This window comes from Sciurus vulgaris, assembly GCF_902686455.1.
Source record: "Sciurus vulgaris genome assembly, chromosome: 18".
Classification (NCBI taxonomy): Eukaryota; Metazoa; Chordata; class Mammalia; order Rodentia; family Sciuridae; genus Sciurus; species Sciurus vulgaris.
In genome coordinates this window covers 35,190,821-35,208,850 of record NC_136479.1, presented here as the reverse complement: position 1 = coordinate 35,208,850, position 18,030 = coordinate 35,190,821, and the positions used below count along the sequence as shown (strand labels likewise).

At 41.7% G+C, this 18,030-nt stretch overlaps 1 protein-coding gene across 1 annotated transcript in view; it reads left to right on the top strand.

The window, feature by feature from the left end:
• Positions 1-2,014: 2,014 nt before the first annotated feature.
• The window catches only part of BAZ1B (bromodomain adjacent to zinc finger domain 1B), a 73,104-nt gene continuing 57,088 nt past the window's right edge, over positions 2,015-18,030 (top strand). Inside the window, exons 1-3 of the mRNA XM_079120514.1 lie at positions 2,015-2,371; positions 11,159-11,275; positions 16,641-16,785. Coding sequence (XP_078976640.1) covers positions 2,265-2,371; positions 11,159-11,275; positions 16,641-16,785 — 369 coding nt within the window. The 5' untranslated portion in view covers positions 2,015-2,264. The remainder of the gene's footprint in view (positions 2,372-11,158; positions 11,276-16,640; positions 16,786-18,030) is intronic.

The following is an 18,030-nucleotide window of genomic DNA, read 5'->3' as shown; positions in this document are numbered from 1 at the left end:
ATGGTCCATTTTCAGAATATAGCCTTAATTGGATCAAACTGTAGTAATTTTAATTATAGTCCTTCCTTTGCCCACCCCAATTTTAAAATTAGCTAATCAGGTATATTGTACCCCAAGCTCCTCCAAACAGGGCAAAGGGCAGCACTGCGTTAGGGCTGAAAGCGGCTGGTGTGCCTACCCAGGTGTGCGTGCCAGCCAGGTTTCCATAGCACGCCTTCTGCCCACCCACTTTCCAGCACATTTGGTTTCTGCAGCACCTCAGTATTTCTAACAGGATTGAACTCGGGGTGCTTACCCACTGACCCCCAGCCCTTTTTATTTGCGACAGGGTCTCTTAGGGCCTCCAGTTGCTGAGACTGGCCTTGAACTTGTGGTCTCCTGCCTCAGCCTCCCCAGTTGTTGGGATTACAGGCCTGCACCACCATGCCTCGCCCATCTGACATACTGAAGTTTTCCTAGTCTTCAGCCCGCTGTTCACTGGGCCTAGAATGTTTGTCGCTCATTTCTCTGCCTAGAGAACTTTCCCCTCTTTTCATAATTAGATGCCATATCCTCTGAGAAGACTTCTCCCACCCACCTTCAAAGAAATGGCTACTGAAGGAAAATGGGCTCCCCTCTCACTAGGTGATCATAAGAGGCTTCAGAGGTGATCAGGTGGGCTCTACCAAGAACTTAATAGGAAGATTTTACTTTCTTCTTGTAATTCTACGGATCAAATAGAGGGCTTCAAGCATGTCAGGCAAGTGTTCTACCAACTGAGCTATCCCCGATCTCACCCCCAGATTTTCTTGCAGTGAGAAGAAAAGGAGACAAGGGTCTGGTGGCAGGCCACATTCAGGGACACCTCACAGTCTACCCCTGTGGAAGAACAAACAGGCTGAGAATAAGCCCTGGGGCCAGTGAACATCTTTGAACTATGGAAGACAATTTAATAAGGAGAGGATTTAATCAGTGTTTCTGACTGTTCTATCCAAACAGAGTCGGACTGTGTGGGTGCTGTCTGCCTGCATAAGCAACTGCCATGTCCTCACCCTCCAGGCAACCGGGACTGTTTTCTTATTGCGCACTTTGTAAGGAAGGCACTTACCACATAGAACTCTTGATTATTTGTGTCTGTTATATTTTTAGGGCAGTCTCTGCATCTTGTTTTTTCTCCCCGCGACAGCATCCAGCACAGGGCCAGGAACATTGTAGATGCTGGTGCGCACATTTGATGAGTGGATGTATTTTGATATGTCCTTTAACTTACCTTTCCAAAGAACCTTCTCCCTTACCCTTTCCAACAAGCCTAGCCTATAAACAAGCAGAATATTAACATCCAGATCTCAACCACACTCCCGCTCACAGTAAGTTAACTTTGGGGTGAGCAAGGCTGGGCCTCAACTGTGCTTGAGCAGAACCCCTGCTTGGGGAAGGTCTCCGAGCGATTCCCGCCAACACCTCGAAGCCCAACCCCACCCAAGCATCCCCGGGCGTGGCCCAGCGCGGCGCCTTTAAGAAGGGGGCGGAGCACAAGTGGAAAGACAAAGCCCCTGGCCGCGCGCTCCCCCTCCCCCCTCCGGCGCACCACACGGACAGTGGTGCCCGGATGTCGATGTCGCCGTCGGTGACAGATGGCGCAATGTGTGTGTGTATGAAGGAGCTTCACTGGCCTGACCTCCTTTAGTTCGCAGCCTTTCGGTTCCCGCAGTCCCCCACTTTTAACTCCGCCGCTGGTGGCTCGCAACCCTGTCACCAGCGTTTACATAACGTGACCTTTCACCTCTTCAGACTGCCCTCTAGTGCGCTGCAACCCAACTACGCGGCAGGGGCAGGGGGGCGGGGCCCAGGCGTGGAGCGGCAGCTGCTCGGAGCCAATAGGCAATGAGCGCTGACCAGCTGTCCGCCTATTGGAGCATTCGCTACCGGCGCCACAGGGGAGCAAGTTAGTGTGTGCGCTGGCCCGGCGGGGGGAGGAGGGGAATCTCCCGCCATTTTTCAATAATTTCCTCCGGTGCAGCTGAGGAGGAGTCGTGACTGCCGGCCGTGGGGTTCCGTGGCGGAGGCTGGCCGGGTCGGGCAGCCGGGACGCGCAGCGCTGCGCGTGGGACCTCTGCGCCCTTGCGTGGCGCCCCATGGCGCTGGCGCGGCCGCGCCGGCAGTGAGGGAGCGGGAGTTCGCGCCGCCCTCTCACCCCTCCCCTCCCCCACCGCCGGGAGCCAGCGCTCGCTCGGGGCCGCGGGGCCTAGTGCTGCGCCGCGGGCCGGGGGGCCGCCGCCGCCGCGATGGCGCCGCTGCTGGGCCGCAAGCCCTTCCCGCTGGCGAAGCCGCTGCCCGGGGAGGAGCCGCTCTTCACCATCGCGCACACGCAGGAGGCCTTCCGCACCCGGGAGTATCCTTTGCCACTGGCGCCGCGGGCGGGCGGGGGGCTCGGCGCCGCGCGGGGGCAGCTGTCAGCGCGCCCGGCCGCCGCGGGCCCGCGCTCCGGGGCCCGGGCTGCCGCGGGCCGCCCGGCGGGGGCCGGTGCCTCCGCGCCCGCCCGGCCGCTCACTTTGTCCCCGGGCCCGGCGGCGGCGAGCGCGACTCTAGGCCCCGTCGCCGGGGAAGCGGCGCTTACTTGGCGCTTTTCTTTCTTTTTTTTCTTTCTCTCTTCTTCTTCTTCTTCGTCTTCTTCTTCTTCTTTTTTTAATTCAAATGAAGCCGTCAACTCAAGTTTTTGAGATGGCACCGGCGCAGCCTGGGGATCCGGCCTGCGTTAGCCGGGGTGGGGTCCCCGGCGCTGCGGGGTCGGGGTGTGGAGTGGACTCCAGGCAGGGGTCGGCTGACAGCACCGCAGGCGCAGGACCGGGCTTGGATTTCCAGGCTCAGCGGGAGGAGCAGGAGAGCTGCCTCCCTGGAGCCTTGGCCTCCTCCTTCCCGCGGCAGACGGAGGCTGGAAATTTTGAAGATTTAGGAGGAGATTGGTGTTTGCTTTTTAAATAAGATTAAAGACGTTGAGACCTACTTAAAGGTGTTACGTTGTATGCTAGGAACAGGAGGCTGGTGTTTTAGATAGGAAGCCGAAGCTCTTCGCATCATTTTTTCTTAAGATTTCTTGCGCAAGCATGGTCTTTTAGACTTCTTAGGTTACTTTTTTGAATTTTTGCGATGCTGAGGATGGAACCCAGGGCCTCACGCGTTCTAGGCGAGCGCTGCACCACTGGGCTTACATCCCCAGCCCTTGTATGGCTTTTATTTACTTTTTTAAATGGATGCTAGATGAATCATTTTTCAAGTTTACATCTTAAAAAAAGATTTCTGAATCAAGCTTTCATGTATCCCTAGTTTTGTCAGCCCTTGGTCCTTTTTTTTTTTTTTTTTTTTTTTTTTTTTTGGTATTGAACCCAGAGAGGTGCTTAACCACTGAGCCACATCTTCAGCCCTTTTTTAATATTTAATTTTCAGACAGAGTCTTGCTGAATTGATGTGGGCCTCCCTAAATTGCTGAGCCTGGCCTAGAACTTGCAGTCCTCCTGCCTCAGCCTCTTGAGCCACTGGGATTACAGGCGTGGGCCTTCAGTCCTTCTCTTTGGAAAGACTAGGTTCCTTATTTTTTTTGTGTGTCAGTATTGGAGGAAGTTTCCAGGTGAGCTCTTTAATTTCACCTCGATCTTTGCTTTAATGTAGTACTCGATAGGACAATCTCATTCTTGTTTGTGGGTGTAGTTTGTGAATTTTGGGTGTTTACACACCCAGAGTTGGAAAATGAGTCTGTGCAGTAAGAATTCTTTTGATGAAATATACCTATAACACCGTGAAACAGAAATGAATTTTGGAGATCATCGATGGAGTCCTACCTGGTTTGCCAAGTAGGCCCAGAGAGTTGAGGATGACTTGTTAAAGGTCACACACTCTGTAAAGGATAAATCAGGATTACAATCCAGTGCTCTTCCTGCCTAGTCCCTTCTATCAGGAGAAGGAGAAATGCCACTCCCCCCCCCTTCCTGTGCTCAAAATTGAACTCACAGCCTCAGCTATTTATTTACCCTACCATTGAGCTATATCGTCAGCCCTTTTTTCAATCCCCAGTTCCACCAAAGAGAGAGAGAAAGAGAGAAAGAAGCATGCTATAGGGAAAAGTTAAATTCTAAGTCTAACAGGTACTGAGTTAGGTGAAAATGGCCATGGATGGGTACATTAGGAGTGGCAACACAGGCTTTTCATTTCATTCAATGAAATTATTGAAGTATGCACACATATATATGTATATGTGTATATGTATGTAAATACGAAAAGACCTTTTCTTGATGATAGAAATGTCGTGAAATATTTTAATAGGTTTGTATTTGGTAAGCATTCTTCATTTTTTATTTCCCATACATACAAATATTTAGAACTCTTTAACAAAGGAGTTCTTTAAAAGCATTAGATTTTGGGGGCTAAGTTGCTCTCTTGGAAATGTCTACAAGTGGAAACACTTTGAGGATGGTTTTTAAACAGTTGTACTGTATGGTTGGCAGGTTGGCATATTTCTTTATTAGGCTATTAGTGGTTTCAGAGAGGAGAACAAATACATGGTTGGGTAACAGCTGCATTTGAACTGTTACCTCAGTTTATGTGATTATATTTTTAATAGGATTCAGTACTTTAATTTTCTCTTAATACCCACTTTTTAATTGCATATGTACTCTGGAAAATTTATATGATATTTTTTGCATATGTACTCTTGAAAATTTATATGATATTTTACTGACTTAAAGCTGTGAGTTAGTATGTTCTTGAAGGTTCAGTGTACATCTTCACTAAACTTAAAAAAGTTGTAAATAATGTATGTATTTAATGACTAGTGTTATATATTGATTATGTTGGTTGTATCGTTGCTTTGAATTTATGATTTTATTACTTCCCAGGGTAGTTCCACAGGCAAGACACTAGATATTAGTTGAAGAATATGAACTTTTTCAGAGTTGGTTCTTTTTTTTTTTTTTTTTTTTTTTTTGCGGTGCTGGGGATTGAACCCAGGCCTTGGTGCTTGCAAGGCAAGCACTCTACTACCTGCGCTATATCCCCAGCCCAAGAGTTGGTTCTTGAAGTGATTATTTGACAGAATGATGATCCACTGACTATACTGAAGCTAGGTTTTAAGCATGAACTGAAGCTACAAACAACTTGCTTGTAGATTAATATTTGCTCTCTTGCTTCAACTGTCATGATTACTAAAGTTTAGAAAATTAATTTATGACCTTTGTGGCATTATTCATACAGTTAATCTGACTATACACAAAAGTGACTAGAGCATTTTATTTATTTTTCTGTGGTATTGGGTATTGTACCCAAGGAAGCTTTACCACTGAGCTACACCCACAACCCTTTCTGTTTTTTATTTTGCCCAGGCTGACTGCAATTGGGATCCTCCTGCGTCAGCCTCCAGAGTCCCTGGGATTACAGGTGCGCGCCACCAAGCTGAGCTAGAGCATGTTTTAGGAGTTGAGTAGCTGTAGATGAAGTTGTAACTGCAAGACAGGATTTTACTGGATAGAACACTGAGCTCTTAGGCTGATTTTTTTTTTTTGTAATTTATTTCAGGTAACAAATTATGCCAGATTAGTGTTTTAATTTCTGCCAGTATGATCCAAAGAGAAAATAGGGTAAAAAGTAAATCTGGAGTTGGATCTGTTTGTCATCTTCTCAGAACTCATAGGTTATGGTTAGTGCTTTCTTAACTTCCATACTTTTCTGGGCCACTTCCATTCAGGCTGTCAGGTACTTGATTTAACAAATTTTTTTTTGATACTGAGGTTTGAACTCAGGGGTTCTTTAACACTAAGCTACATCCCCCGATTCTTTTTATTTTGAGATAGGGCTCACTGAGTTGCTTAGGGTCTTGCTAAGTTGCTGAGGCTGGCTTGGAACTTGCGATCTTCCTACCTCAGCCTCCGAGTTGCTGGAATTACAGGCAAGCGCCATGGCTTATTGAAAGAAACAGTCTTTACCAGGCTAAAGAAAACAAAGCAGCAACATACTGTGGTAAGGCGGTAGCTCCTGAAGTCATAAAAAAGTAAATGCATAATGAGATGGTCTACAATTTGAAAATATCTTATCATTTATAGCTTACACAACCTTTGGAGAATTGCTTTGACATTTTGTCTGCAATTACATGTGCAGCAGTTGCTGGAACATAAAAACCTCAATTGGCATTTGCTCTTAGTGGTTATTTGAGAATGAGTGACTTATTTTGGTAATCTAAAATCTGAAATAGGATTTAGAGGCAGCTGACTCAGTAGCCTTCTAATGGGCTTTTTTTCTTGTCTTTTTTTTTCTGTACTGGGGACTGAACCCAGGGATGTGCTATCACTGAGGTACATCCCTAGCCCTTTTTGTTTTTTATTTTGAGATAGGGTCTTGCCAAGTTGCACAGGGTGGCCTTCATTTTACCATCCTCCTGCTTTAACCTCCTGAGTAACTGGGATTATAGGTGTGCGTCACTGCACCTGGCACGACACCTTTTTTGTATTCTGAGGCCCAGATTGAAGCAGTCCCTGTGTGTGAAGTGCCTTTCTAGCAGCAAAGAGCAATCTGGAGGAAAACAATGATTTTTTAAGCTTTTTTCTGTAGGTGGCATATCTCACATCTGTTCATATCTGTTGGTCAAGCAAGTCACATCAGTGGGGTGGGGAGGGACATTCCTCTTCAAGAGGCATTGCAAGCCACAAGGCAGTGGTTAGAGATGTAAAATCTTGTGTGGGAAGGAGGTGAGTAGTTGGAATCAGTAATATACAGTATTACATTTGAAGGTTCTGGTGATGTTTCCTGTGGAAAAGTTATTTTTGAAATCTAACGGACAATTAGAATTTAGTTAGTTGAAGAACAGAGAACTATATATTTGTGGCAGAGAAGATGTATTGAGTTTATGAATGTGTAGTATGAATTTGAGGGTTCTTGACTGTGTGTGTGTGTGTGTGTGTGTGTGTACACCAGGAATTGAACCCAGGGGCACTTAACCACTGAGTCACATCCCCAGCCTTTTTTTGTTTGTTTTGTATTTTATTTAGAGACAGGGTCTCACTGAGTTGGTTAGGGCCTTGCTGAGTTGCTGAGGTTGGCTTTGAACTTGCAGTCCACCTGCTTCAGCCTCCCAAGTCACTGGAATTATCTTCACTTTTTTTGAGATGGGATCTCATTATGTTGCCCAGGTTGGTCTCAGACTTGTTAACCCAGGTGATCTCCCTCCCTCAGCTTCCCAAGTTTAAAGTGTTTTTGTTTTGTTTTGGTGATACTGGGTGTTGAACCTAGGGGCTCATCCTAAGTGCTGTACTGCTGAGTCACATCCTCAGCCCCTTAAGGTTAAGGTTCTTTTTTTTTTTTTTTTTTTTTTTTTTTTTTTGGGTGATGCCAGGAATTGAACCCAGGGCCTTGGCCTTGTGCATGCAAAGCAAGCACTCTACCAACTGAGCTATATCCCCAGCCCCCAAGGTTCTTGATTTTAAGAAATTGAAAGAACTTTCATATGCCTGGAGTGGAGAAGTGGGAATGGGCATGAAGTTGCTCAGTAGTGAGACATATGAACAGGGCCGTGTCTTGCAGGCTCCTGTGAGATAGCCTGAGTTTAATCTTGGCCTTCATTTTAGTGAATGCTGCTGAAATTTTTGAATAAAAAAGAAGTGGGCGTTTAAGTTAGGGAAATCATTGTGGCTGCAGTGTCAAGAATGGCTCTCCAGCTTGGAGACTAGCTGTCTAGCACTAGGCTAGTGTCACTGCTATCGAAATAATCTGGGAGTAGATAATGGTGGTCTAAGAAAAGTTGCCAACCCTTGAGGTGGAGAAGTTCAAGAGAAGGGGTTTCAGAGATAATTGAAACAGATTTGGCAGAATTGTGATTAATTGGGGTTTAGTCAAGGATGGTGTTTTCATTTAGATGGTAGTGCCATTCCTTAAAATAGAGAATCCTGGAAGAACAAGTTTTTATTTTTGCTTTGTTTATGAGTGGAATGTGGTAGTGGAGTGTTCAGTTTGGATATTCTTATTGAGTCACCGTGCATATCCAAGGAGATAGCCATGCTGTTGGATTTATGGGTCTGGAATTCAGTCGGAGGAGACTGAGTTGGTATTAGAAGTTATTAGCATATAGGTAATAATTGAAGTTACAGGAATGGATGCAGTGACCCAGCAGAATGCTATATAGATAGTGTAGATTTTTTTTTTTTTTTCATTTAGGGAAGGGGCCTTTGGAAAGGCATGTGTGAGGGTAGATGGTACTTTCATTGTTGGAAAAACCATAATCAATACATATTTAGTACTTAAACATATTTGTAAAATATTCTCCATTTTTCTTTTAAAATGATTTTATGAATCACAGAAAATAAAACTCAACAAAATTGTAGCGTGATTTGCAATAAAGTGGGGACCAGAAAATTGCTTTACTCATATTTGTATTTTAGGGGGCCTGAGGACAAACACCTTTAAGTATAAACAGGAGACATGAGTTTAAAAAACAAAGATTGAGTAAAATGAGGCATAGAGTAAGAAGCACAAAGGACAAGAGAAGATTATTACAAGAGAGGCCAATTAAAATGTTTTTAAAATGTTAAGGCTAGGTGAGAAATCAGGGTCAGAGACTGGATTTAGATAATGGATTGGTTATTGGATAGAAAGGACTGACTTGAGAACTATTTTAGTGGTTGAAGTTAGGGACCCAAGAGATGAGGGGTGATTCCCTGATTTCTGAGTTGGACACTAGCGCCATTAAGTGAGATTGGGACTGTCTGGTAAGGAGCCAATTTGGGAAGAAGGGAAAGTAGTAAACATGAGTCTAGTTTAGAAAATGATGGACTGGAGAAATCACTGAGGCATCTTGGTGATACCAGTCCTGTATGCTATAGTACGTGGGTCTACATTTAAGGAGAATGAACTGGGTATATTATTCCTGCTTTTTAAAAAAACCCAATAACGAAAACTTAATTTTCTCTTCAGGACATGTTTGTTAATAAAGTCTCACATTCTCTCTGATAAGTTATTTATTTACTTATTTAATATAGGGGATTGAAGCCAGGAGCATTTTACCACTAAACTGCATCCTCAGTCCTTTTTACTTTCTTTTAACTTTTTTTTTTATTACTATATTTTGTACTGGAGATTGAACCCAGGGACACTAACTGCTGAGCCATATCCCCCAGTCCTTTTAATTTAATTTTTTTTTTATTTATTTTTTTTTGGGGTGCTGGGGATTGAACCCAGGGCCTTATGCTTACAAGGCAAGCACTCTACCAACTGAGCTATCTCCCCAGCCCCAATTTTTTTTTAAATTTTGAGACAATCTCACTAAGTTGCTTAGGGTCTCACTAATTTGCTGAGACTGGCTTTGAACTTACCATCCTCCTGTCTGTCTCCTGAGCTGCTCAGATTACAGGTGTGCGCCACTGCATCCCTCCCCCCTTTTTTTTTTTTTTTTTTTTATTTGAGAGAGGGTCTCTTTGAGTTGTTTAGGATCCTCCTGCCTCAGCGTCCCAGGTAGCTGGGATTTAGGAATGTATCACCATGCCTATCCTAGTTTTTATGAATTCTCAGTGATTGGATTTCCATAGCATTTTTATGAAAGTTTGACTCTCCTTTATTTACTGGTACTGTAATTTGTTTAATCACTTAGATCATATTAGCACCATCCCTGGTGAGGAACATGGATTTATTGCTTAGATTTTGGCAGATTCAGAGAAAGATTTAGAGTAAGCAAAGTGGCTACTATTTTGGATTATCTGTGAGTTTGTCCCTATCGTTTGCCTTTTATTGATCACAACCCTGAAAACTAAAAGTCTTTATACATTAAAAATGAATACTTGTTAGTTGGAAGTCAGTAGAAGGAGCCATTTAAGTACTTTTATTTCAGCCACTATAAAAATGTGTCATTTGGAAAGTATAGGAATTGGCAGCTGACTCGGCAGCTAGCTCTACTTGTAGTGTCAGTTGATTTCTTGTATGGCATCTGTTGCTGTGCATAAGTACATTCATTACTTGCCATTTGAATTTGAATGTGGCTGGTTGACAGTGCATTCCAGTCAGGATGGGTATGGAAAGTTACGGCATATATGGCATTCAGGCCAGTATCTTCCTCATTTCCCTCATGAGGAAACTGAACAATTACGAAATAATCTGGTGAATGTAGTATTGTTGGAGACAATATAAAAACTGGATATTATATCAAAAGCATTTTTAGGACTTTAATTTTTGTAGTGCTGGGACTTGAACACAAGCCCTCATGCATGTGAGGCAAGTGCCGGACCACTGAGCTACATCCCCGACCCTGGGATTTATTTTTTAAACACTAGGAAGCAATAGGGTTTCCAAGGTAAACTGGAATGCTATGTTCATGTGCACTAGTACTGTTACAAACTGCCTGTGAGAATATGGTCATCTTGTCTTACTGTAAACTAATTCTAAATTTTTTTTTTTTTTTTTTTTTTGGTACTGGGAATTGAACCCAGGGGCATTTTACCAGTGTGCTAGATCCCCAAACCTTTTTATTTATTTTTGTCATTTCAAGACAGGGTCTTGCTAAGTTGCCCAAGCTGACCTCAAACTAGTGATTCTCCTGCCTCAGCCTCCTGAGTTGCTGGGATTATAGGCATCCACAACCACACTCGGCTTTTTGACTGATTCTTAAACTTGCTGCTCATCTGAGTTCTGTTTTTTTTTTGTTTTTTTTTTTTTTCTTTAAACTGGGAGTGAATGCTGGAGCACTTTACCACTGAGCCACATCCCCAGTCTTTTTTATATTATTTTACTTTTTATTTTTATCTAGGCTGACCTTGAATGTGTGATCCTCCTGTCTCCTGCCTCACCCTCCTGAGTTGCTGGGATTACAGGTGTACATCACCACTCACAGCTATTACTGTTTCTTATCATATTTTTTTCTTAGACATTTTTAGTACTCTGTGAGCCTTGTAAAGTGAAATGAAATTTTGGTGAATTGAGGAAATGACATTTATACTAAAATGTTGATATTTTATTTGTTATGTGTGACAACTCATTCTAATTATACTTTAGTTCTGATCTTGCTTTGGACTTGCCACTTGAAAACCTTGGTGTCTTTTCTTGCTATAAATTATAGAAATGATACTGTAGGTTTTTTCTATGGATAATTATGTTTTGAGTTTGCATTGGATGTCTCTGTTACTTGAATGTTGTTTTCCTGAGCTGCTGCCAACAGAGAGTATGAAGCCCGCTTGGAAAGGTACAGTGAACGCATTTGGACGTGTAAGAGTACCGGAAGCAGTCAGCTAACACACAAGGAGGCCTGGGAAGAAGAACAGGAAGTTGCTGAACTGTAAGTAGTAGTAGAAACCTTGCCTTTGATCCCATCTTCACATTGTTTAAAAAAGGATGGAATATTAACCCTAATACAGAATTTGTTTTCAAATATATGAAGCATTAATTGGAATACATTATGTTTTTACTCTATTGGTGTCCAGGTGCCTTTACCTTAGTAGTATTTTGCTAGAAGCAAAGTGGGGGCAGTACATGTTTATTTAGGTTTTAGCAGACTTTTGAGTGTTCTTGCTCTATACTTTTACTTTGTAAATACTCTGGAAATGTGGCTTTAAGCAAGGGCACTTACATGATCTGAAAGTGTTAATGGAGGCAGCAAAAAGGCATAAAGTTTTCTTTGTTTTGTGGTCATTTGAAATTTCAGATGATATTTACAGCAGCTGTCAGAAACAAATAACACAGTTTGAGGACAGTTTAAGTAGAGAGGTTGAATTATGTATCTTAAAAATTCCTGTCTGCTCAAAGTGTCTAATTGTCTGGGTGGTCTCTCAAAGAAAACACATAGAATTGGGCAATAGGTTCATGCAAAGAGATAATAGGAGGGATAATAAAACAGGACTCTTGGGAATTGGAAATAGGTGCTTTTTTCTGGCTTTCTCATTGACTTGTAGCAGATAAACGGGGAGAGCATAGAATTTAGTAATTTAATAATAGTAATAATAGTTGGCTTGCTTTTTAAAAAAATATTTTTTTAGTTGTCAGGGGACATTTATTTATTTATTTATTTATTTATTTATTTATTTATTTATTTATACGTGGTGCTGAAGGTGGAACCCAGTGCCTCACACATACTAGGCACGTGATCTGCCACTGAGTCACAACCAGCCCCTAGTCTTTTCTTTTGCTATGGGTTTTGATAATGGCTCCATCACTGACTGATTGGTCAAGACTATTAATCTGGCATCTCTTCTTTGCTTGTTGGCACATGTCTCTCTGGGATTAGTGTTATTTATATTTTGTGTGTGTGTTTGTGCATGTGTGTTTGTGCGTGAGTGTGAGTGATGCACACCTTGTTTAATGTGCTAGACCAGGGTTGGCCAACATTTTTTTTTTTTTTCCGGTGCTGGGGATTTGAACCCAGGGTCTTGTGCTTGCGAGGCAAGCACTCTACCAACCAATCTATATCCCCAGCCCCCAACATCTTTTATAAAGGGCCAGTTTGTAAATATTTTCAAGCTTAAGCTTTGTGGGCCATATGGTCTCTTGTCTCAACTAAACTCTGACACTGTACTGTGAAAACAGCTGTAGATACTATATGAAGGAATGAGTGACTATGTTGTAATAGTATGTTGTACTATTTACAAAAAGTAGCACTGGCTTGTCTGGTGGCTCATACCTGTAATCCCAGTGTCTAGGGCAGCTGAGGCAGGAGGATCAGCTAGCCTCAGCAATTTAGCAAGGCCCTACGCAACTTAGCGAGACCCTGTCTCAAAATATAAAAAGGGCTGGGGATGTGGCTCAGTGGTTAAGCACCCCTGGGGTTCAATCCCCAGCACTAGCAAAAACAAAAACAAAAAAATCTGGCAGCAAGTTGGACTTGGCCCATTGTACCTCTATAAAAAGCTTGTAATTTTTTCCCCCTGGTACTGGGGATTGAACCCAGGGCCTTGAGCATGCTAGGGGAGTGCTCTACCACTGATCTACAGTACCAGCTTTAGCCTGTAAACTTTTTTTTTCCTTTTTCTTTTTTTGGTACTGAAGATTGAGCTACATCTCCAGCCCTTTTATATTAAAGGTTTTTTTTTTTTTTTTATTATAGATGTATGCATTACTTTTATATTAGGTATTATTTTTATGTGGTGCTGAAGATCCAATCCAGTGTTTCACTCATGCCAGGCAAACATTCTACCACTGAGCCACAACCCCAGCCCTTTTAAAAAAAATTTCAGACAGGGTCTCACTAAGTTGCTGAGGCTGGCTTTGAACTTATGATCCTCCTGCCCCAGTGTCCTGAGTCACTGAGTTTATATGCATATGCCACCGCGCCCGGCTAGCCTGTAAACTTCTTGAGGATAGGACGCATATTTGACTTATTCTTGAATTGGTTACAGTGCCTAGCACAATCCTCTGCATTAAATAAGCAGATAACTACTCACTTTTTGCAAACAGAACACTACATTCTTTTTGAGATGTGTGTGAATACATCTGTAAATACATCTCTGTAAATAAAGGATACCACCATTAGCCCCAAGAAGATAAAAAATAGTAATAAAGGAGGAGGTTATGGTACAGGAAATATGATTATGTACCTGAAAAACTCAGTGAATCTGTTTAGTCAAAAGCTGATAGAAACAAACAAGAGGATTCAGTTTCAAAATGAAAAATAAACTACTTCCCTACATACAAAGAGGTAAAGGTCAGATGGAATTTAGAGACTAGAGACACTAACCTGGAGATGTTAGGAAAACTTCACATGCCTTCATGAAGAAAACAACTTTTTTTTTTTTTTTTTGGTGGTGCTGGGAATTGAACCCAGGGCCTTGCACATACTACTAGGTAAGCGCTCTGCCACTAAGCCTCATGTCCAGGCCTGTGAAGAAGATAACATTTGATGCTTGTATTTATTTACTTAACTTACTTTTTTGAGGTACTGGGGATTGAACCCAGGGGCATTCGCCCACTGAGGTATATTCCAGCCTTTGTTTTTTTGTTTAGTTTAGTTTTGAGACAGGTTATCTTTAAGTTGACAATACCAGCCTTGAACTTGTGATCCTCCTGCTTCAGCCTCCTGAGTTGTTGAAGTGTTGGATACTTTGTGCCAAAATGTTTTAAGACAGGCATTTTTTTTGTATTTAGTTCAGTGAACAGTGGAGGACAGCAGTGTTGGAATATGGGAGGCATATGATTGTAGTTGGGCTTTGGAAAGATTGTCTAGAAGCAGTGTTTAGGACGGATTAGAGGAACAAGGGAAGGCGATCTGTGGAAGCAGGTGGGAACTCTGTAGCTAGCATAGTATTCATGCAGGGATGCATGGCATTATCAGGAATAAAAAGGATGAGATTAATTCTTCCTAAAAAGAGTGCTTTGGTTTTAAATTTAAAAAGCCACCATGAACTTTTTCAGAAGGGCATACACATTAGCATATTAAAGACATTTAGGGGCTGGGTTTGTGGCTTAGTGGTAGAGTGCTTTGCTCACATATATGAGGCACTGGGTTTGGTCCCCAGCACTGCATAAAAATGAATAAATAAAATAAAGGTATTTTCCATCTACAACTAAAAAAAAAAAAAGACATTTAGAAGACCAGCAATAGAGAACTTATTTGACCTTGGTATCTGTTAGGTCAGAGGGAAGTTCTATAGAATGTACTTTGGAAATGCATAGGTGATTTGATTGCTAATAAAATATGGGCTGATCAGAAGAATTACTGAAAAAGATTGGGAGGTTTTAAAATTTTTATTCAAAGTAAAAGTCCTAATTACAAAAGTAACGCATAGACTGGGGTGTAGCTCAGTGGTACAGGTTCAAGCCCTGTCACTGCCCCCCCCCCCCCCCAAAAAAAAAAGGAAGTAACACACACTGGTTATAAAAATGTATGTGACATGGAGTAAAGGAATCTGAACATCATTGTCCATCCTCACTCTCCAGAAATAACTAAACGTAGACAGTGAAGCTTGAAACCTGAGTGCCTGGGAGGCTTAATGGAAAGAGAGTGAATTTACAGGGGCCAGGAAAAGTCTTAAGGAATTAAGGAAGTCTGAAAACATCTTGGAAGGTTGATCAAACTGGGAAGAGAGGACATTGGGAAAGGAACAAAGGTAGCCAACCACCTTAACAAAGTCAGGGAAACTGGAACATATTGCTCATGATTGGAGTATAGCAGATATCCTGGATTAATTCACTGCAAGAGTATGGTAAAGATTTTTTTAAGTATAGCAGTCGGTAGTTATGAATTGCATAGAATGATGCAGAGTATTTCTTCTATATCACATTGTATCATGGTAACACAAAACCTAATACTGGTCTGACGTTGTAGCTCTGTGGTAGATCACTTGCCTAGCATGCATTGAATTCCATCCCAGCACTACTACCAAAAAAACCCAAAAAAGAACAAAACAAACCTAATACTGGCATTTGCACTAATGCTTTTTTCTTCAGTCCCCATCCCTTCCCCCCAAAAAACCTTGAAATAAATATTATCTGGTCAAAGTTGCATATCTAATAACTGTCCATTAAGGTTGCTTCCTGTTTTCTGCTGAAAGAATACAGCAGTATCATAAAGTATGTGGCAGTTTTGATGAATCTTGTCCAGTTGCTTTCCAAAAAGGTCGAAAAACTAGACCATCAGCAGTGTATGAGTGCCTCTTAGCACTGTTTAGTTGCCATATTGGCCATATTGTTGAAATTATTTTTTGCCAGTTTAATAACTGAAAAATGATACCTCATTGTATTACTTTGCAAAGGCTTTGGGATTTAAGTCATGGTTCCAGCATGTTAACTGTTTCTGATATAATTTCATTATCCATAAAATGAAAATTCTATACACCTCACAGTGTATTGTGAGAAGTAAATGAATGAACCAGGCCTGGTGGTACATGCCTATAATTTCTATGATGCTGGAGGCTGAGGCAGAAGAATTAAAAGTTTGAGGCCAGTTGTGGCAACACAGACTCTGTCCCAAAAGAAAATAAAATGAACTGGGGATGTGACTAAGTTGTAGAAATCTTCTGGGTTTAATCCCCAGTACTGGGTAGGGGGGAATGAATAGATACATCTGAGAAATAGCACAACTATAATCTAGTTATGTCTTCCTAACTAAAAACTGGGTAAAGGATAAGAATAAATTTACAACTAAAAAGAAACTCACAGTCAAAAACCCAATTAATGGGAAAATGTTTAAACTTACCTATGATGTACTTATTATTTTCATTTTTCTTTTTTCCTTGATACTCAGGGGCACTTAGCCACTGAGGCACATCCCCAGCCCGTTTTTGTATTTTATTCAGAGACAGGGTCTCACTGAGTTGCTTAGGGCCTTTCTGAGTTGTTGAGGCTGGCTTGGAACTTGAAACCCTCCTGCCTCAGCCTCCCAAGCCGCGCTGGGATTATAGGTGTGTGCCACTGCGCCCAGCTGTTATTTTCATTTATAAATAAGAAAATCAATCTATATAGATCAATTTGACAAAATTACTTTAAAAGTCCTTCAATTTTTCCCCCTGGACGCTACATGATTTTTAATCTTTGTATTCTCCAGTGCCATACATGTATTTGCTAAAGAAATGGTTGCTTTGCTGTGCTTCTAATACTGCTCTCAAAAGCCAAATCTTTAAAAAAAAAAAAAAAAAATTGGAATTGGCCTGAATTAAATTAAATACCTGGATAGGTTTTCTTCATTTTCTAGTAACTAAGCATAATTTACTTAGTTTGAAGGAAGAATTCCCGACCTGGTATGAGAAACTTGTTCTGGAAATGGTGCACCACAATACCGCCTCCCTGGAGAAGTTAGTAGACACCGCATGGCTAGAAATCATGACCAAATATGCTGTGGGCGAAGAGTGTGACTTTGAGGTAAGTGCCTGTCTCTCCTGTAATTTGATGCACTAGTTCAGAGTTAGAGTTTCTGTAATAGACTACAGAGCTTATTTCTACGTGTCTAAAATTGTATTATGTTTGCTGTCTGGTTCATGTGATACTAGGTATTGTGAGGACCAATTTTAGAACCATATTGACTATGTGGGAATATTTAATTTTGTGATTACTACTACCTGTGTGCCACTGTGTCCTTGCTTACTCTTTCTCACTGTTTTTTTCCTTCTTTTTGATAATTCTGTTATCTTGCGTTTTTGTTTTTTTTTTTCTTTTCTTTGGTGATGTTTTTCATACTTTGTTTAACAGACTTTAAAAAGCCTCAGTAGGTGGAAATGGTGGCACACACCTGCAATCCCAGTGACTTGGAAGGCTGAGGCAGGAGGATCATAAGTTGGAGGCCAGCCTCAGCAAATTAGTGAGAACCTGTGTCAAAATGAAAAACAAAAAGACTGTAGTGTAACTCATTAGTAGAGTGCCCTTGGGTTAAAGTTGTCACTGTAATCATGACAGAATAGACTTTTTTCTACTTAAATTTGTTTTTTAATTTTCCAACCCAAATAGCTATAGGAAAACTGTCACAAAAGAATACCTAACCATAAAGCAATCCTTCCATAATTCTTTTCCTCTTCTCGGTACTGGGGATTGAATGCAGGACCTCATGCATGCTGGGCAAGTACTCTCCCAATGAGCTATATCCTTGCTTTAAAAAAATTTTTTTAAAGAATTTAAGGTGTTTTTTTTTTGGTATTGGGAATTGAACGAAGGGACACTTAACCATTGAGCCACATCCCCAGCCTTTTTTTTTTTTTTAATTGTTTTAGTTGTAGATGGACACAGTACCTTTATTTATTTTTATGTAGTCTTGAATATCAAACCCAGTACCTCACACATGCTAGGCAAGCGTGCTACCACTGAGCTACAACTTCATCCCCACCCAGCCTGTTTTTATATCTTATTTAGAGGCAGGGTCTTACAGGGGTTGCTTAGGGTTTCGCTAAATTGCTGAGGCTGGCTTTGAACTCATAATCTTCCTGCCACAGCCTCCTGAGCCGCTGATTATGGGGGTGTGTTACCACACCCAGCTAAGAATTGAAAGTTTTTAAAAAGTTAAAAGAAAAATTTAAAAAATTTAAGTAGCTTATTTAGGTTGATAAGCATCAGAGAAGAGAACCGTAAGCCGTACGTAATGAAATAATAGTGGTTACTACTTCTCAAACAGCCTAA